Source organism: Bombus huntii, unplaced genomic scaffold (assembly GCF_024542735.1).
Source record: "Bombus huntii isolate Logan2020A unplaced genomic scaffold, iyBomHunt1.1 ctg00000089.1, whole genome shotgun sequence".
Lineage (NCBI taxonomy): Eukaryota > Metazoa > Arthropoda > Insecta > Hymenoptera > Apidae > Bombus > Bombus huntii.
In genome coordinates, this window is record NW_026099344.1 from 219,107 (window position 1) to 239,065 (window position 19,959).

Sequence of the window (19,959 nt, forward strand, 5' to 3'; positions counted from 1 at the left end):
GCTTATGACGTACTTGTTTAAAAATATTTATACGGAACAAGACTTTGAATTTGTCAGACCAATCGTTCTAACGAACGAATAAATTAAACGACTCGTAACAAAAAATTATTCCTGTCCATGTTTCTCTTTGTAAAAGTAATTCAAGGCAAGTTAGATGAATCGTTGTGTACCCTATTCGCGTAGCATGTGCTTTAACGACCAGCGTGCAAGCGTTAACGGTGTGCTTTAGTTTCTCTCTGGTTGTGTTAAGTGTTTAAGTAATGAGCATATACTCACTACGGGCGGGTCGCATACGATCGACTGGCACCACTTCAGCCTCGAATTATAGCAGGTGCAGAAACTGCAAACCGAAGGTCCCGGCTCAAACGTAAGATCATGTCGAATGGTTTCTCCTTGAAAGTCAACACAGCTGTTTGTAACATCTGAAAACGATTCTCAGCTTCAATATCTTTGCCATTCGGCGGTCGTACGCGCAGTTACGTTAACCGTTTCAACGCCACTCAGCGTGATCATGCTGTACACGTAGTGTGGTGAACTGTGTCGCGATGTTTGGTTACGATTGTCAATTCACAACGCGCTCGGTTCCGAACGTAGCTTGCCGCTAGTCTATCAGAGTTTCCTCTCGTAATTACTTTTCTTTCAAATAATCGTAAACCAAATAAAGAAAAAACTAATGTATAAATTACCTCTTGAATTGGAAAACCAATTACAGAACGTCACACAAACAAAAGGTAAAGCACGAATATTTGGCAACCTTTTGACTCTTTAGTGTAACGTTTCTGATATAGCTGATGAAGTGAAGCGTGAACGCGTTGAACGGTATGTTTCGACAAAAAAAAAAGAGCAGTGCAATCGAGTTGATCGGCACTTCTCGTAAATAAATAAACGAAGCGCTATTGCGCTTCATGGTACAATCCGATACGGATTTTTAAAACATCCCTGATACTGAAACGGCTAATAGCGTTACGAAAACGATCGCGCCAGGAAATTTTTGTTCAACGGATCCGCATTGCGGCTGCCACGATGCTTTTACGTAGCATTGATGCTTCATCGATGAAGCACGATTGAAATTGGATATTCGATTTCTTACTGGGGAGAGAGTTTTCATATCGTGTTTACTGTTTCACTTCGCAAGTGTGCTTTACAGTATACGTTAGAACTTGAAATCGAGCTATTTGAGTTAAAGTAGCTTGTAGCTTGAAATCACGTTTAAAGGATATAAGAATAGAAGGCTAAGAAGGCTAAAATTCAAAAGTGTATATATACATTACTAATATATAATGCCTATAATATATAATATAATAAATAATAATGCCTATATATTGGCTAATTTATCAATTAATTAAATCCGTGTATATCAAGTTTTCTATAATTTAGTACTTTCGTGTAACTACAGAAATTTGATGCAATATAAAACTTGATTAAAACAGCGATTCATTAGGAAACGAGAATAATGATGCAAATATTTTTTGTAGCCATTATATAGGATTTCGATCGCATAATTAATCAGTATCAACTTACCAATCTTTACAAACTGGAAAATATAAAGAAGAACCGACACTATTATGATTGCCGCAATTATGAGTGCTTTCACGTACACGTTCATTGTTGGTAAAAAATTTCGATGACAAGCGGAAACAAATGAACAATCCAAAAGTATCTGCAACAGAAATCAGAATACACTCGTTTTCGCATGGTTGGATCAATTTCGCGTGGGACTAACCTGATTGAACCTAACGCGGGATAATTGCTCAACTCACGACCTTAACCAGCCCGCTTGATTCTCTGTAAATGCTTGAAATTGACGCTTGGATTCTTTCCAGATTAACTAGCTTTGCCCTCCCCCCCCCCCCCCTCCCGTTATCTATTTTCTTAGATCGACTTAAACTGCCGCAACATATTATCTTTCTTCTTTTCTTTTCTTTTCTTTTCTTTTCTTTTCTTTTCTTTTCTTTTCTTTTCTTTTCTTTTCTTTTCTTTTCTTTTCTTTTCTTTTCTTTTCTTTTCTTTTCTTTTCTTTTCTTTTCTTTTCTTTTCTTTTCTTTTCTTTTCTTTTCTTTTCTTTTCTTTTCTTTTCTTTTCTTTTCTTTTCTTTTCTTTTCTTTTCTTTTCTTTTCTTTTCTTTTCTTTTCTTTTCTTTTCTTTTCTTTTCTTTTCTTTTCTTTTCTTTTCTTTTCTTTTCTTTTCTTTTCTTTTCTTTTCTTTTCTTTTCTTTTCTTTTCTTTTCTTTTCTTTTCTTTTCTTTTCTTTTCTTTTCTTTTCTTTTCTTTTCTTTTCTTTTCTTTTCTTTTCTTTTCTTTTCTTTTCTTTTCTTTTCTTTTCTTTTCTTTTCTTTTCTTTTCTTTTCTTTTGATCTTTTAAAGCCCTAAATCGCTGGCTATTATATTTTGTACACTCAATTACTCTGTAAGTCATAAGTACATATGTTTTACAACGTTATTTGTCATATTTCAGTTAAACCCCAGAAAAGCCAGAAATATATTTGCAGCGTGTTTTAACGCATCCCTGGCAAAGATCTCAAAAACGAGTTGCGACACAATTTAAAGCGACAAATAGCACCGCGTGTCTCGTTGTGGTAACACACGGTTCGCCAGCTTTTTAAAAGCGCTCTCCGTTTGCTTTTTCCTCTCTTCCCTGTCTCTTCGTTTTTTTCTTCACGAGCAAAACCATTTTCGCGAGGACGAGAGTACGGAAATGACGTACTGGCAATTTTGTTTTGTGATAATACAAGCAGCTCGGTTTCAGTGAATTAAACTTGGCCCCAAGCTTCTACTTATCCCTACCTTCCTTTCCTTTATTTTCCCTTCTATATCGGTTTTGCGGTTTTCCACATTTCCATCACAATAAACCATGTTTTTTCTCGATTTTACATGTTAGCCAATGATTCACGGCAAAAGCGTCGACTGTAAAAATATTTGTAGTTGCAATAGCAACAAGTATGTTTTCTCAAATAGAAAATATTGGGAGCGTACACGCTGGCAAAACAATTCATGAATAGCTCGTCCTCTGCTTGTTATTTGTTTCGATACTGTTAGCAAACAAATTCATGAAACATACTGGTATAGCGTAAAATGAACATAAAAGTTTTGCGTACACTTGAGAGCTGAACTTTGGCTGTTATACGTATATTATATATATACGCACACAGTTATGTATATGTATATATATATAGAAAATTCCTTAGAACTTTGAGCTTAATAACATATTAAAATCATTAACATTAAGGAGGTGAACTTTACTTACTAATTACCAAAGTTTCTTCCGCCAAATAATACATAAAAGTTGAAAAAGATAATGTAACTAGTTTTAACTTTTTTTTGTGTTATAATTTGAATCACTCGATTTATCCGACTGAGGATGGTCGATCACAATCTCAATTTATACATATTCTCATCGCATGAAATAGATCACATGAGGGATTTTCAAAAGTCGATGGAATATTAATGGCGATTAATTATTTACAGGTGTATTCTGTGCGGCTAGAGCAGTCTCCTAATGAATGATTGAGTACCAGGAATGTTAGCGGTAAACAGGATTACGGCTATGAATGATTCTCTAATGTGTATATTAGAGATGAATTTGATAATTTATCCTCATAATATGCAATCCGCTTTTAAGTGGAAATCATAATTAACAATTTCTGTTTGATCAAATATGAAGAGCAGATAAATCGATACGCTTAAATCAATATCAGAATTTCTTAACATTTTTATCAAATATTTTAGCACTTTTCCAATTTAATATAAAATAATATAGAATAACATAACTGTCATTTCTTTATAAAGCGAAAGAAACTTGGGACAACCTAATAGGAATTTACTTTTATTATCCATTATAAAAATGGATTGTTAATCCTCTAGGAGATACGAACAATATAATTGCAATTAATAAGGAATAAGCTAGCATAACTTAAACCAGCTTTTGCAGAAAGCTATTAGCTGAAGATGTTTATTAAACAATGACAACATGAATTTTCTTAAGTACCCCATTTGCTACTTAATCTACTTCGTAAGTACTGTGTGTCCTAGCCTTCAAAGGATGCAATTTTAACCAGAATGTTTCACATTACCTACAATTACCGTATTGTTTCCTTGTAATATAATTTATATTTACATTATCTACGTTACGTTACATTCTACGCGTTAATGTAATGTGATTTTTATTTCTAATCGAAGTTATTTAAAATTTGTAGTATCTGAATAAAAAATTAACAGCCTGCAAAAACTTCACAGAAGCATTAGTATCTTCGAAACTATTGAATTCAAATGGCTAATATTCTTTAACAATATGCACTCGACGACGTTTATCGAGAGAAGTATGTGACGTAATAGTTAAACTTTCAATTCATATACATATATCGTTTATGAAAAAGTAGTCATTCTGCTTTTGTGATCTGTGACACACTATAAATTCTCATAAGCTAACTAACGCGTAATCTTCTGTAACGTATTAATATAATATAGGTATGTATATCTCGACTTTGAGCAACCAATTGGTGATAAATAAGCTTTAGTACATACACGTACTTTCTTACACGTAACAAGAGACCAGTTAACATCTCTGCTCTTAAAAGAAAAACGAAAGAAACTGTGAAAAGCTGCAGAGTTCAGGTCGAATAACACCAGCTCAGATAAATGACCCTCTAACTTACCTTTGTCCTCATCGACGTCAGTGATTTTAAAGCTAGTTATAAAGTGCACTTCTCAGCCAGCGTCCACGGCAGTCAATATTATTTAACGGGTCTTAACGCGATGTAAAAAGGGAAAAAGGAGGAAAGAAGGAACAGGGAAGCAAAGAGAAGAAACGAATTTTTCATTTTCTCGAAACTGGATCAAGTTTCAGGCTGCTCGCCAAAGAGTCTGTAGCTAACGAGACAAGATTAGACAAACCGCGCTTTAAAATTTCCACAGAACTATAATAATCCTCGAAATCAATACGATTCGTCGATCCATCGCCTGATTAAAAAATGAGATAGGATGAAGCTCACTAGTCGGCCTTTGAACTTTCAATAGTGCTTACGGCTCGTATACTCTAGTTTGAATGCTACAATGTAAGCCAAGTCAGCTGTAACTAGCGTTCGCGTGATTGTCGCTATCTATTATTCACGCGTTACACGTTCACCAGACAAACGCGTCTACCGGTTGACATTGTTTTCTGTCCTGAGTTTCAAAGCAATTATGTTGCTTCGTGTAATCAAATCTCGCCAAACTAACGATAAGTTCTTGTTTGATCTTACACAGTTACTAAAACTATACAAGTTAAACCAATCTAGCCTAAACAAGTAATGTCGTTATATATTCTTTTTTAAATCTATATATTGTTTAATAAATCGTGGTTAGGATATAGTAGCTGACAAAAATATTCGGACAAATATATTTGTAGAAACATTTTAGGAGTGTATTATGCATAGTGGCACCATTTAATACTGTACTGTGACTATCATGGTCGTGTTGGTATTATTCGAAACTAATCTGAAAATCTGTATGGAATTTGTAAGATATTTAGTACGAGTACTGTGCATTACTGATATGTACACAACCGAGACGAGATAACGAAGGTATTGCTCTCCATCGTTCATCGCTACGCGTTGCCAATAGCAACGTATAATGCATATATATCTCGCAAAGACCATAAAAGTACCCAATGGAACCACGTTTAATATTTGATAATAATGTCCCATTACAGTTTCGTCATTTTCAATTAATTAAACACGATCCTCTCTTTAAAAATTAGAAGATAAAATACGTAATACAAATCTACTCGAAATCTTTTAAACCTTACGGACGACTACTTATGGTCTTTAAAAGCAGCAGGGATTAGCAGAATATTAACTGCGGATTTTTCTTGGACCGCAGCATGCAATATGGAATATGGTTATTAAAATGTACACTGAAAATTTCATATCCATAAGATACTCGTGCTTGTAGAACCTTGAAAATGAATTCTTAACCCAAATAGTCGACCGCGATACTCGGGAAATTTTGTGAAGCTGACGTCAATACCAATATGTACCGTCGTTGTGCTATTATTTCGTGATAAGCCGTATTGATTGCACTTCCATTTCACGGAATTAATTTTTCCACACAAAAAGTGATAACGATAATCGAAAAAAGAAAAATATACTACCACTTTTCGTATCAGCATACACAAGCGCACTCGATTTTACACGAGTATACAATTTGCAAATTCGACGGAACGATCGGATTTAATTATTTTTTCGATATTTCAGGCATCAAGTTCTATTTACACATCGAACGTTGAAATACGGCGAAATACAAAATGTACAAACCACTCTGGACATTAATTAACTTTAAACGTTATTGATTAATTAAAGAAACCAACCATTGTGTTGATTTTTACATTTTGAAAAATTGTTATCCACTTTTGCTTTGTTTAAAAATTGAAAAAAAAAATACGTTTATTGTAAGTCACGAGTATCTCTTTTATTTATTTAAACTTTAGATCAAATATTACAATTTATAAATATATCATTTATTTAGATATACTTGTAATATCTGTTTTATAAGTTTCTACAACCATTTATCTATTTATCTATTTTATTTGCACATAATCTTTAAAGACTGATTTTGTAAAGAATAAAAAATTGTGATTCTATTTAAAAACGATCGTGTCAGACTCAAGTGATAAGCGATATATATTTCAGCGATATATATATTCAGATTTCACCATCACATAAACGGTGCATAAACGGTGCTATTGGAAACGTTTCACAATGGACGTCTTACAAGCGCCTGCGATGTCCGTCATATGTAAAGCTATACCACTGAATCACGGCCGACATTTAGTGATTAAGGTCGATCACTTAGAGCTGTTAATCCGACATAATGGCGAGCAATACATCGAAGACATTATTGGAAACACAGTTACAGTTCAATTTCATTGAGCTTATTTGCAAATAAATGTGTACAATATATTTTAGAGGTTTTAAATATTATTGCTGACTAAACTTCGCGTCTGCGCATCATCTTTCTTTAACTTTTTTTGCATTTTCTTATCGACGCATGAAGACGAAATGCGTAAATTTTATTATTTATTTAAACATTACTATATTGTGCTCAAAGTAGCGGAATATCGTTTTATTATCAATATATGAAGAACTAAAAGAATTAAAAAAGAATTAAAAAAATATGTAGTTCAATCAATACTTCGTGTATTTTTCTATCTCCACAAGACAATATCCGGACGCTTACAGTTACGCTTACAGTATCAACAAAGATTTGTCCAGCCATACGGAATAAGTCGTACTCGGTAAAAGTTTAAAAGTATTAACCGCACGAACTCCAGAAACACTTTTCAAGTAACTTTCGAACCAATAAATCCCCGAACTAAGAACTGTCATATTTCGTCTCTATTTATCGAATATTGTTAGAAAATGCAACAAAAAAAAAAAGAAGTTAAATAGAAAAAGTACTTGGAAACTTAAAAGAAAAAATCTCGAAAAATCTCTTAATACTTTTTACTGTCGTCTTGAGACGCACCATATGTTAAGCTTCTTCGTAGTTACAACTTTTACCGCAGATGTAACGAACTGACAAATGCTTCGAATGGCGCGCGCGCGTCGACGCCTACACTTAAATTTTAAATAAATGTTTTTAAATAAATGTTTAAAATAATACATTAAATGTATCAACTTTGTTGCGCAGTTTCATTTAATTTCTTACGATATGGAGGGTTTAATTACGTTTAAGATATCTATTTGAATCTTTTAAATTCGAAGTTTTTTAAAAAATTACCCTAAACTTTATAAAATTAAATCGTCTTTCCACTTTGTTGTATCATAAAACAGTTACTTAAATTCAAACCTTACCGTCGTCTTAAAATATTCTATATTTTCCTCGTCTTAAAAAATCTCCCTACAGAAAGAATAAAGAAGAATAAATTCCCATACGTTAAATTTCGCGTGATTGATGGAATACATAACGATAACGAGAACTAACTAGCGACAACAAGCAACCATTAGCAAGGACAACTGGCGACTATAACTGTCGTCTCTATGATGTATGGCGACTAAGGAGAACAGCCAGCAACTACGGATTACATGTAACAACCAACTGCCCCACTTCTAAAAGGCAACTAACTTGCAAACCCTTTGATGGTTTCTGTAGCGTGATATACCCCTTGAACGTGGTTAAAGAATGTGGTCGCCGCTGGACGGCCGTTTGACAGCAGAGCGATCTCGCCAATTCAAAGCTTGACATTACAAACTACCGAGAATCATTAGGCTCGTTATCGAGCATCTAGCTTTCAGAAGGTGCTTTATCATATGATACGACTTCACGATATTCTTATAGCAAGAAGAATAGCCAACCTCTAACAAAACAAATTTTTACTAAGTGCTGCATGTGAGCTGCAGGCCGGCCTACTAGGGAAATTTGACGAATGAATAAACTAAAATATATACGAATATATTCGTTATATCATAAAATGCCCGCATTGTGTTCTCTAACACCATAGAGGAAACTAAATTTATATATTAAAAAATTGGAATACCTGTTATAAGAGAGTTAATTAAATTCTAACCTATCGATGACTCCATAAAAACCTTTATTTCCTAAAAATGTATATCTTTCAAATTCTCCTTAGAAAGTATCATAGAGAAAATATGAAACCTGAAAAGTACATCACGCTGATGCCTCGATCAACCCTCGTGCTTCGCAGTCCATGTGTCCGAGCGATGAATTCCCTCCAAACAAGGAAAAACCAAAGGGTGGTCTTCTTCGAAGGACGTGAGAGGGTAAGGGAAGCAACGGGAACGATGATCACGCGATATACTGGCGGCGTACGTATAGAACGGCTGTTGCGAGAGAGTTCGCAAGAAACAAGAAGAAAAAAGGAATCGTAGGCCGACGCGACTATACGCTGTCGACGGACAAACAGCGACTGAGCCTAACTGAAACGAACTCTGTCGCAGTATGAGCACGGGCTACGTTCGCGGGTCGATCGAACACGTTCTGCGTCTCTCCTCGGCACCGGCGTCAAAACCACCCCCGACGAGCGCAACGCACTGGTGCACCTGCAATATTAACCACTGGTCTTTCCTTTTTCGCGCGATATTATATCAGCACCTATGATACCATTTCAAAGACCGCAATCAAAACATTAAATACCGCATTAAAGCCATACAATAATTCGCAATATTCATTCGTAAACGTTATTGTATATGTGCTTAATTAATCGTTATTATGTTTCGAATGATTTACTACCTCGTATTCCATAAGCAGATATATGGTTCATTTTCACCTCAAGTACGATATAATTTGTAACAAATATTTATAATTCACAATGTAAAATATTTATAATTCATTGGAAATATTTTTCTATCACGGTATAGTGGTCAAATTTCACAAGTGGTTAAATCACAAACATGTGGTAGTCAGAAGCTATACTCACGACATGACAAATCATGAAGATGTCATGAAAAATGGCGTCCGTCCATATATATTCAAACGCAACGAACAAGTTCGAACTTTTCGAGAAGAAACGATTTGTTCGATAACATCTGTCGCGAGCTTCTCTTCCTTTAACGATAACAATTGACAACTAAAGCTCGAGAGGCTCGTAAGGATGAACAGCGACGAGTATCTAGAAGCTATGTACTCACCTGGACAAGGAGACTCCAACACCAAGGACGTTGGAAGTTTCGAGAAGCGAAGATGGAAACTGAAGTAGCACGTCAGGTCAACTCCGGCGAAAACTGCTAAAGAAAGAAAAATCCAACTAATTTGTTTCCAACAATAAAATGAAATTAATTTGTTTCACAAATTATTAACTGGATATTATTCAAAAATTATTCAAAATTCGCTTGATTGATTCACGGCCCGGGACATTTGGGTCATACCATTTTGGTAATGGACGAAAATGGCAGAAGGAAGAACGACCGTTTTTTTCATATTTCTCTTTCCCCGGGAAACGATGGAATGCCCGAGCACCTTGTTTCATTTCTTCTCGACATCAATTTCAATCTTTTTAAACGAAATATAATCTGAACGATGAAAAGTTCATTCAAATAATGCTCCGCACCAGACACTCACGAAAATTAAGAAGAAACACGGAAAATTCGCGAATAAAACGGATTTCTTTGTTCCAGTGAGATAATAAACCTCGTTCACGTATTGGTTTTTAAAATCAATATATCCACCAATGTGCACTCGTTTAACAAGGGTGATGGAACGTGCCAAAAATCTCTCAAGGGGGTCTTGGCAACGGAAGAGTCGAAAACGTCACAATTATGAATGAAAAATTCGAATAGTTGCTGATTTTACAGTCGAAACCGATAAAGAACTCCAGATATTCCCCCAATTAATTTACAATAAATTCGCGAAAATGATCGATTGCTGACGTCATTGTATTCTAGAAAGATTGTAAAACGATAAGAATTTATTGAAAAAACTTATATTCGATGATAACACTTCTAATAAGAGTACTAAGAGGAGCGATTCTGTACTCACCTTCCTGTCTCGAAGTATCGAACGCAATTAACCGTCCGCCCAGGATGGAACCGTTCGGAACTTTTGTAAGTCACTGCACGGCCGCTGCTTATGGTGGAAATGTAATAGATATAAGTACAGAGCGCGTGAGCGAACTAAAAACGCGATAGAGAAGTAGAGAGAGGATGTTCCGTCCTTGTCTAATGACGCGCGCTTGTACAGGAAATATGTAACAGCGGTATACGAGCAGCGTCAGTGTCCACTAGTGTGCATGCCTGATTAAACAAGGACAGGAAGTATCTATACATGGTGTTCTCTTTCTATTTCCATGTTGCATCCATCTTACTATACAGTACACACACTCAGCTATTCTATCATTATATTTGTGCGTTGCTTATGTGTGAACCAAACATTTCCATGGCAACAAATCGTTTGTCTCTTGTTTGATGCACGGTTTTCAACGGAGTTGAAAGAATTTTTTAAGAGAAACGTAATGGACGGGTTGTTTTTAAAGTAATAAACGGAAATTCTCGTATCCATTGAGAAACGATAGGCGATTTGAAAGTGTCACTATGAACGGTGATTTATCGATGCAAGGTAGTATGAATAAGATATTTTATAATCTGCGAAAAAAGGTAAGGAATATTCTAGATTTTAGATTTTAGATTTTAGAATTTCCACGTCACAGACGTGTGTGTTTTGTTATTTGATTTGTAATATTGCTGCAGTTCTCTTAATAGCTGTTCGTTTCATGCGATACTCGCACATAGTATCTATGACTTTTGCTTCTAACAATTTTTATAATTAGGCTGTATCAAATATTTTTAACGTTCGTGTTTCATGAAAAATCATGTGTAACTCGTTGAATTCGCAAATGTAACAAAAAATTACATGAAAAAACTTATATTATTGTAATGAAAAAATAATTATATTAGGAGGAGAGTCGTATTTCGGAACGTCATCGCAACATATTATACCTTGTATGTGATTATTTGGAACACAATGGGTGAGTATATTATAATTAAAATATATTCCTAGTTCCAATTCTCTTGAATAGTGTCAGTGACCAATCGAAATAGAAATCAGTGGACATCGTGGAAAGAGAAGGCGAAACCAAATTTGAAAATTCGACATCGGTAATTCAGTAGTTAAGAATAACTCAATCGATAATGTAGATTAACTAGTTATAAACAAATATATGAAATATAAATTCAAATTATTCTTATCCATCTAAAAATTGGAAATTAAAGAGCAGAAGACAAGAAATTATCTTCGAGGATTTATATAGTAAATACATTCTTTTGCCCGTCTTACCTAGAGATAAAACAGTTGTTTGATGGTTATCTTATAGTGTTCAGTCATTGCGAAAAATATTTTTAATCAGTTAAAAACTATAATTAATTAAAAACTACATTTTTTTAGGTATATAGACATTAGCGATGTATTATTCCGGGAAGCTCGTCTGTCTCCCGAACATCGGGTCTGCGACAACATCGATTTGGAAATTATCGTTGCAGAGTATGAAAATTATTACAAGATGAAATTTCAAAAATATCCCATATTGTGTAAGAAAATAACTGGAAGGGAAATGACGAGGGAAGTGACAAATGCAAGCAAAACGTAAGAATTTAAATTATTTAACGATATTAAACTTAAACGGTATTCAACGTGTATCCTATTCAACGGTATCGTATTCAACGTATCAAATTCAACGTATCGTATTACAATATGATCCAGTGTTTGTAGAAGTATTGAGACAAAAGCCAAATCTTTTAGTAAACAAGCGAGAAGTGAGCCTGTGAAAGAGACGAATCTACAGCAGAAGATAACTGATGACAATACGAATCATATTAATCTCGCAATGACAGTGACGTCAATATTCCCCAATGAGAGTGATGGACGTTCATCAGAAGAGCTATTTAACGTCCCAATGGAACAATCCATGCAATCGAAGATATTGAAATGCATTGAAAAGCTTTATTCAGATAATACGGAATTACGAAAGATTGCTGAGGACGTCTCATGCGTAAGTTATTTTCGATTAATATACGTATCGTAAAGCTTTTAAACGATAAAATTCCCGTCGATAAATCGTCCAACGTATATCGACGATGACGTGATTTCGGTAACGCTTCAAATATCAAATTACGTAACGCTTACTTAATATAGAGAAGACGCCATTTTATCTTTGTATATCTTTGTATCGTCACAGGAGATCGTAGTAAACAAATTAAATGTACATTGGGATGACGTTATAGGCCTAGAAGAATGTAAAACCGCTGTTAAGGAGGCCGTTGTGTATCCCCTTAAGTATCCTATCTCTTTTGATGGCCCGTTTTCCCCATGGAAAGGTATTTTGCTGTACGGCCCACCTGATACAGGTAAGATACTCGTATTCTTTTCATTTCTGTACGTGTTTACAAGAAATATACAAAACAGGGAAAACGAAGTTAGCGAAGGCAGTCGCGACAGAATGCCATTGCACCTTTTTTAACATAACTGCCAGCTGATTGGTCAGCAAATGGAGAGGCGATTCCGAGAAGTATATACGTGTAAGTTGCTTTGTCTATGTAAGTTTCTTTGTTCCTTTGTCTATGAAGGAGAGATTCTAGGTATAAAATTTTTATTTTTCGTCATTTATATATAAATAGAATAGTTGTTTGGAAAACGAAATGATATCATATTCGCGATGAGGCAATGAATTTAAGGAATTTCGAATATAATATTTAATGAATAATACATTTGTTAAACTGAACAGGTTTTATTTGAACTTGCCTATAGTCATTCGCCTACAATTATTTTTATCGACGAGATTGACTGGATCGCCACAAATAAAGGAGACTGTATATTGTCTGAACCTGCAAAGAGATTCAGATCAGAACTTCTTTCTAGATTGGATGGATTAGTGTCTAATGAGAATTCTAATGTAGTTCTTCTGGCTACAACTAATTCCCCTTGGTACGTATATCACGTTATTTCAATGTTTTCTAAGTAGAAAATATCGTAATATTTCTCCAAATTCCAAATATGTTATTGTGTTGTTTGAAGTATTCCTTCATTATTATTAGTATAATAGAACGATAATATTTATTGTAAATATGTTATTAGGGGCATTGATGCAGCTTTACTCAGGCGTCTCGAAAAGCAAATATACGTATCATTACCCAATGAAGTTGCTCGACTTGGTATATTCAAATTATACCTTAGCAACCACTTATTAGAAAATACAGATATTGTAAACCACATAGTAAAATGTACTGAAAGATATTCTTGTGCAGATATAAAATTGCTTTGTAAGCAAGCGTGGCTACTAGAAATAAGCCCGATATGGAGGAGACTTGAAAAGAAAGAAACACCTGTTACCACTTTGAAATATGAATTAAAAAGTTATGAAATATTAGCAAAATTGTTAAAAAAAATGTCACCTACAGTTATGCAAATAGATAAATATGATACGCGGAACAAATAAATACGCAATCGTAATGACAGATATTGAAAAATATAAATAAATGGATTATCGTTCGAGAAATCATTCGCATGTGTGTGCATGTGTGTATGCGCGCATGTGTGTGCGCGCATGTGTGTCGTGTGTGTCATGTGTGTGTGCGTGTGTGTGCGCGCACACGCTATAGGCTAAGTTTAAAATGTTCGGTTGTATTATATCCTTGTATTATATATGTCGGAGATGAAAGGAAAACCGGAGCCTTCCCTTTGCAATTTTGAGGAAGCCTTCTAATGCTTTAGCCTAGATTTTATCATAACTGTAATTAAGCAATTGTCATTTGTAATTGTTTGATATTTGTGAAAGCGAAAGTGAGTTCGAGGTGACAACTGGTCGCCGAACGTAGCCACGGTCACGGGATAAACGTTTTGCCTGACGAAGGTGTGGATCGGTTGTATTGTTCTCCCTAGAAATCGCATAGAATTGTACTTTAGAGATGTCGATATAATGGGACACACGTTGTATTAGGAATCAATCTCCAGACAGAAACTGCCTAGTAACGGCGTTTGAATCTTTCTCGATGTTTCCAAAGAGTATACAACAAACTTTTGACAGAAATTGCCTAGCAACAACGATTGGAACCTTCTCGATGTTTCCAGCGAGCATATAACAAACAAATGCAGTCGGATAGCGAAAAAGATTTTCATCAGATATTCATTCGTGTGATCGCCTTGGAAAGTGATACATCGAGCAATTTACCGAGTGTCTCAGCAATTGTATTCTGTGTTTAAAATTATTCTACACATAGTAAAGAGTTATCCCGTTGACCGTGGATTCGTTTGAACCCCGGAACATTGTTAATAGCGTTAATTAAATTCATTATTCGTGAAACCTATCGATCGTTAATCTCATTATACGTTAAATTCATTATTCGTAAGACATATTATTCGTTCCTCTTATTGTTCGTTAAACTTATTAATCTTTAATCTAATTATTAGTTAAACTTATCGTTTGTTAATCTTATTATTTATTAAACTCATTATTCATAATATTTTGTAAAATCTTGTTTATTCGCGTAAATATATTCTCTGTTTCGTAAAACAATGGCTAATTCAAACGAAGGATCATTACGCGCCTTAAATCCTAATGATAACCCGACATATATATGTGAGTGTATTTTATCAAAAATATGTTTTTTAGTTTTTCTTATCTTAGTAATTATTTTTAAAAAAATAAAGTCTTATATGAAAATAAAGCTGTTCTTTATTTCAAATAATTGAAGTAAATAAATACAATGAGTTTTATATTTTATTATATCTTATATTATCGTTATATTGTTATTGAAAAAATTGATATAATCAACACTTCTTCCTGTTCTCTTGATTGTTTCTTGCTTGTTTCAAACCATGATAATAACCTACAAAAGAAATAACATAGTCCATTGAAAATTTAATATACAATAAAATACTTATATGAAATAATTACCTGTGTGAAAACCACTAATATACCATGACATCAACATACTTGAAAGTGCGTCTGTATCATTATCTGGTAATCTAGTACATTTTATTAAAATTTCGTATTTTTTTTTTTCCAAATAAAATGTTAAACTTATTCCAAATTACTTATTAATATTAGAAGTATTCAGCATTTCATTAGAATTTTTAAATTGTACTTACTCGGCCATTAATTATGGTGGTAAAGGAGGTGCAGGTGGCATTATATCAGTCATCGAATTGAAAGATGGTCCCGATATGAAGTGATGTGCACAATCCATTTTTTCTACATTATATTTTTTCGAATTTACATTTGTAGAAAAATTAGTCTCACAAGTCTCGTCGTTCTCTTCATTGAATTTCTCTTCCAAAGCTTTCTTTTGTTGTGCTATTTGACTTTGCAAACCTTCTGATTCTAAAAGAGAACTCAACTCGACTTTCTCTGTATTACCATAGCCTAAACACAGAGTAAAAGAAATTTTTGTCATTTAATAGAATGGCTGAGTGACATTCAGTTACTGTCCTTACAGGCAATGTACTAGAATTTCCCATGCATAAATGTATATGTATAAATGTTTGCCTTGATATATGTAGTAATAATCACTCGTCTAATGAGGAGAATTATATTCCAAGCAGCTAATAATGAACAATAAGTAACATGCATGTTTATGGTTCATGACCCTATATCCCACGGGTCTCTCCATAGACATTGACAGGTACTCCTGCCGAGTTAAGAACCTGCTGAATGACACTGTGATAGACTATGCGAAAGCCTTTACTTCATATATATATATGTATTTTTAGTACATTTCTTAATTGACATAACCATCATGCTAAAGGTATTACCTACAAATTTTACAACACACGTGCCATTGTTTTCGTAAATTTTTGATATTATAGCTTCATAAATTTCTCCATCCTCTGAGTATATTGCACGACAAGGTGCTCCTATGATCCATTTCTATAGAGAAAAGATGTGTATACAAATAAATATAAGTAAATAGCAAAATAAAATAATTTGCTTCCTAATCAATATATTTAATAATATTCTGTATCAAATTTGTAATATTCTATCAAAATCACAACCTTGTGTAATTTACTTGCGTGTTTAGGCTGCTTAAGATTTTGTAGGTTTTCTTTCGGTTGAGAATTTCCAACATCCATTCCCATTCGCTTGATAACTTCTTCTTTTGCTAAATTTATTGCTTTATCATATGCTTCTATTAATGCACTATCGTCCCAAACATTATCATTGGCTGTGTCTGTATCCTTTTGAGATAGCAAATTATACGTTATTAATATCGATACAAGTATTTTATTATCAAACTATTGCAAATTATCATATATGTCATTTTTCAAAAATTGACTAAAAGGTAATGGATACTGTTAATTACTATTATGCTAAGATCTTGTACTAAAATAATGTTAAAACCATTACGTTTCCATTACCATACATACGTTTCCATTTCCTCGTATAAAAAGAACATTCATATCATCATCATTCATATCATATTTAAATATTGAATTTGCTTCTGAAATATTAATTTGTCTCATTTCTTTAACTCTAACACATTGTAAACAATGATGACATTATACCAACTATAATACTAAAAATCTATTCCCCATTCATTCGAAAGATTATTTTTTGAAGCAAGGTTAACATTGAATGTTCCCACACTTCAATAACTGTATTTTACTTTCTTTACAATATCTAACAATATATTAGAATACTATAAAAAAATATTGTATGCACAAAAAACTGTTTATAGCGAAATAGCAAAAGAATTAATCACATATTATAACTAAAACGAGATTGTTAAGTAGATTATATTATACTGCATATGCGTTAGTGTTTCAGCTGGTAAATATAGTTTTTATATCTGAAGATAAATAAGATTTAATTCTATAAAATTGCATAATGAATTATACATCTATTTATTACTATTCGTATTTCCCCTTAGTTGTATGTTGTCAATAGCATCAATCACGAACATATAAATAAATATAGAAGAAACCTCTATATGGTTTCTTCTATATGGAAATGAAAAGGGAAAAATGAACATGGAAGACAAGAAAGTTTTCTTCAGGTTTAGCGTATGCGTGATACGCTTTGAATGTCTCAGATAAAGATAAAGATACTCTGCTCATTTCTATTTGTTCCGCAGAACGAGAAATTTGTTGTCTTTCATATTGGTTTTTACGATTCAATTTTTGGGCAGTTTTCCCTAGCGAGTGTCGGTCCCTGTTTGATATAACCAGACCGTAATTTATACAGATATGTATTATAGATATATATTTGTAAAACTGAAATCAGATGAAATAAATGTTGCCTGAGGTTTTAAACGTTTAATAAAAACAATATTTCATTTGGAAAAAATGTAAGATATGTAAAATTACATATTGATCATTTTGCTGGTCTTGTATCATAAAACGTGTGGCCCGAAGAGCACGTGTCCGGTAGAGATACGTCACTTGTGTTAGGAACCGTTTTATAACCTATCACAGTAAAGGAACGTCGGCAGTATAGCAGCCGAAGAATGCCGTGAAAGTTTCTGTACAAAGTACAATTGATCTACAATTGATATTTTCCGCAATACTTATCTGATGTTCGGTCAGGGTGTCCCATACTCATGATATTTATGACAGTGGAATGGCGTTAGTAAATCAATTACAAAAATTTTCGAGATCAATTCTCGGTATTGCATCAAATTATTCAAAATATACAAGCAACACAACGTTACCCTTTTTGCAGGCAACAAGAGGAATATCGACCACGCAACCACTTTCAGAAAAACAAGAGTAAGTGATACAAATTTTCTTGTGCTTTCCTTCTTTTTTTAATAGAATTTCAGTACTTACCTTCCAATATAAAATTGGTGTCAAAATAATAATGCTAATAATAATGTCTAAGAAATTTTTCTCTTTGTAGGAGTATAACATCTAGAAAAATAACATAGTATTAATAAGAACAACATTGACAGTGAACAACTAAAAATATAACACTGTTATAAATATATGATATACGAATTTTATTTATGTATTATTAAGACAAGTATATCTTATTTTTAAATTATTTCTATTATCATAAGTGATACATATAATTAAGGTATAATTAAGAGAAGATTAATTGAAGAAACACAAAAAATAAGGAAAATAATTATATTGAGATAATTTTTATCTTTCATAAATATTATTTTCAGAGTAAATATAACGTTTGTTAAAGCAAGTGGAGAGAGAATCAAAGCAAAAGGGAAAGTTGGAGATACTATATTAGACATAGTAGTAAATAATGAAATTGATTTAGATGGATATGGTATGTTTTAAAGAAGCATAATTTACTTAATTTAAAATAAATAATTTTGAGGTAGAAAATATTTGAAAATTTTCATTTTTATCGAGTTTAATATTCTTATTATTTTTAACTTTTGATACTTTATTATATAAGTATGTTGTAATATTAAAATATAATTGATATAGGTGCTTGTGAAGGAACATTAATTTGTAGTACGTGCCATTTAATATTTTCGAAAGAAGTTTATGATGCACTTCCTGACAAACCAACAGATGAAGAATTAGACATGTTGGATTTAGCATATGAATTAACAGATACGTGAGTTCATAATAATCAGTATCAAATCATTCACATTATTAATTCTATTACCTTTTAATATTTTATAAAGTGAATTTTTCTTTGTAAATTTATGTAAAAACAGGTTAGTATTGGGTATTTCGAAATCTGCATCTCAATGTAGAATTTCAAATCGCTATCTCTACGAATACTACGAAACTGAAATTATAATAAATTTTCATAGTTTTTTATTTATGACCCTATAATCATTACGAATCTATGTTGGAATTAGCATATTTACAATGTTGATTTTCAAATGGATAAATAGAAATCTTATTGTGTATTAGTATTAATTTGTATAGCAATAAATATATTTATTGACATATTCAGTTATATAATATTTAATTTCAGGTCACGGCTAGGCTGTCAAATAGTAATGTCTAAGGAACTAGATGGAATTGAGGTAAGAGTTCCATCAACAATTAATGATGCAAGAGCATAACTGAAATTATCTATAGGTTTTTGAAAATTTGTATACAATGTTATACATCTCTTGTTAAAAAACCCTTGTTATAATTATTAAAATATTGGTATTAAAAAAATATAATAAAGAATCTTGTGTTTAAATGTGAAGCTTATATATATACATATGTTATATAGTATAATTGCAATTTTGATATTTGTACATTGCCATTGTAAAAAGCCTATCCAATTATGAAGAAAATATATCTTTTATTTTTAATATACAGGGTGTCAATTTTAAAACGTTCATCTAAATTATTTTCGTTACTATTAAAGATAAGAAGAAATTACTAAGGAAGACTTAAATGGTTTTAAGATGTGTACTTGGTTATGATAAAAAAGACTCTTGTGGAATAAATTTTGCAACTTCTGAAAGATTAGATAAAAGCTTAGAACCTAAAAAATAATTTGAAATTAATTTCGTTTAGATATACTGTTTGATTTCTTAGCTGTGGGCAAGTTTAAAAGATCATCAAACTCATG

General features: G+C 32.9%; 4 protein-coding genes across 11 annotated transcripts in view; 3 read left to right on the top strand and 1 right to left on the bottom strand.

Annotated features, from left to right (window-relative positions):
* Positions 1–19,959, top strand: part of LOC126876645 (omega-amidase NIT2-like) — a 63,960-nt gene that overhangs the window by 19,114 nt on the left and 24,887 nt on the right. The gene's annotated exons all lie outside the window — the stretch shown is intronic.
* On the top strand, positions 10,966–15,145 carry LOC126876649 (katanin p60 ATPase-containing subunit A-like 2). 5 transcript variants are annotated; one of them, XM_050639554.1, is made up of 8 exons: positions 10,966–11,083; positions 11,384–11,454; positions 11,528–11,584; positions 11,871–12,068; positions 12,186–12,474; positions 12,661–13,018; positions 13,207–13,406; positions 13,557–15,145. In XM_050639554.1, the coding sequence occupies exons 1-6, from the start codon at positions 11,021–11,023 to the stop codon at positions 12,940–12,942; spliced, it is 960 nt and encodes a 319-aa protein (XP_050495511.1). In that variant the 5' UTR covers positions 10,966–11,020; the 3' UTR covers positions 12,943–13,018; positions 13,207–13,406; positions 13,557–15,145. The 5 variants fall into 5 exon arrangements, with proteins under 5 accessions (XP_050495511.1, XP_050495510.1, XP_050495514.1 ...); XM_050639553.1 differs by having other exon boundaries at positions 12,661–13,000; XM_050639557.1 differs by having other exon boundaries at positions 12,707–13,000.
* Positions 15,131–18,438, bottom strand: LOC126876657 (survival motor neuron protein-like). 4 transcript variants are annotated; one of them, XM_050639570.1, is made up of 5 exons: positions 18,246–18,438; positions 16,473–16,655; positions 16,233–16,347; positions 15,376–15,843; positions 15,131–15,307 (listed from the first exon to the last, which is right to left on the bottom strand). In XM_050639570.1, exons 1-4 carry the CDS (start codon positions 18,324–18,326, stop codon positions 15,581–15,583), a joined length of 642 nt encoding a protein of 213 aa, XP_050495527.1. In that variant the 5' UTR covers positions 18,327–18,438; the 3' UTR covers positions 15,131–15,307; positions 15,376–15,580. The 4 variants fall into 4 exon arrangements, with proteins under 4 accessions (XP_050495527.1, XP_050495530.1, XP_050495529.1 ...); XM_050639573.1 differs by lacking the exon at positions 18,246–18,438 and adding an exon at positions 17,784–17,903; XM_050639572.1 differs by lacking the exon at positions 18,246–18,438 and adding an exon at positions 16,845–16,887.
* Positions 17,890–19,700, top strand: LOC126876660 (adrenodoxin-like protein 2, mitochondrial). Its single transcript, XM_050639575.1, has 4 exons — positions 17,890–18,185; positions 18,587–18,699; positions 18,864–18,996; positions 19,366–19,700. Exons 1-4 carry the CDS (start codon positions 18,037–18,039, stop codon positions 19,454–19,456), a joined length of 486 nt encoding a protein of 161 aa, XP_050495532.1. The 5' UTR covers positions 17,890–18,036; the 3' UTR covers positions 19,457–19,700.

Coding starts and splice junctions, on each gene's coding strand:
- LOC126876649 (XM_050639554.1), top strand. CDS start 11,021: ATGAACGGTGATTTATCGATGCAAGGTAGTATGAATAAGATATTTTAT. Junction 11,585..11,870: donor AATTTGAAAATTCGACATCG/GTAATTCAGTAG, acceptor ACATTTTTTTAG/GTATATAGACATTAGCGATG. Junction 12,069..12,185: donor GTGACAAATGCAAGCAAAAC/GTAAGAATTTAA, acceptor AATATGATCCAG/TGTTTGTAGAAGTATTGAGA.
- LOC126876660 (XM_050639575.1), top strand. CDS start 18,037: ATGGCGTTAGTAAATCAATTACAAAAATTTTCGAGATCAATTCTCGGT. Junction 18,186..18,586: donor CCACTTTCAGAAAAACAAGA/GTAAGTGATACA, acceptor TATTATTTTCAG/AGTAAATATAACGTTTGTTA. Junction 18,997..19,365: donor GCATATGAATTAACAGATAC/GTGAGTTCATAA, acceptor ATTTAATTTCAG/GTCACGGCTAGGCTGTCAAA.
- LOC126876657 (XM_050639570.1), bottom strand. CDS start 18,326: ATGTTATACTCCTACAAAGAGAAAAATTTCTTAGACATTATTATTAGC. Junction 16,656..18,245: donor CACCAATTTTATATTGGAAG/GTAAGTACTGAA, acceptor CTATCTCAAAAG/GATACAGACACAGCCAATGA. Junction 15,844..16,232: donor GTGTGTTGTAAAATTTGTAG/GTAATACCTTTA, acceptor CTCTGTGTTTAG/GCTATGGTAATACAGAGAAA.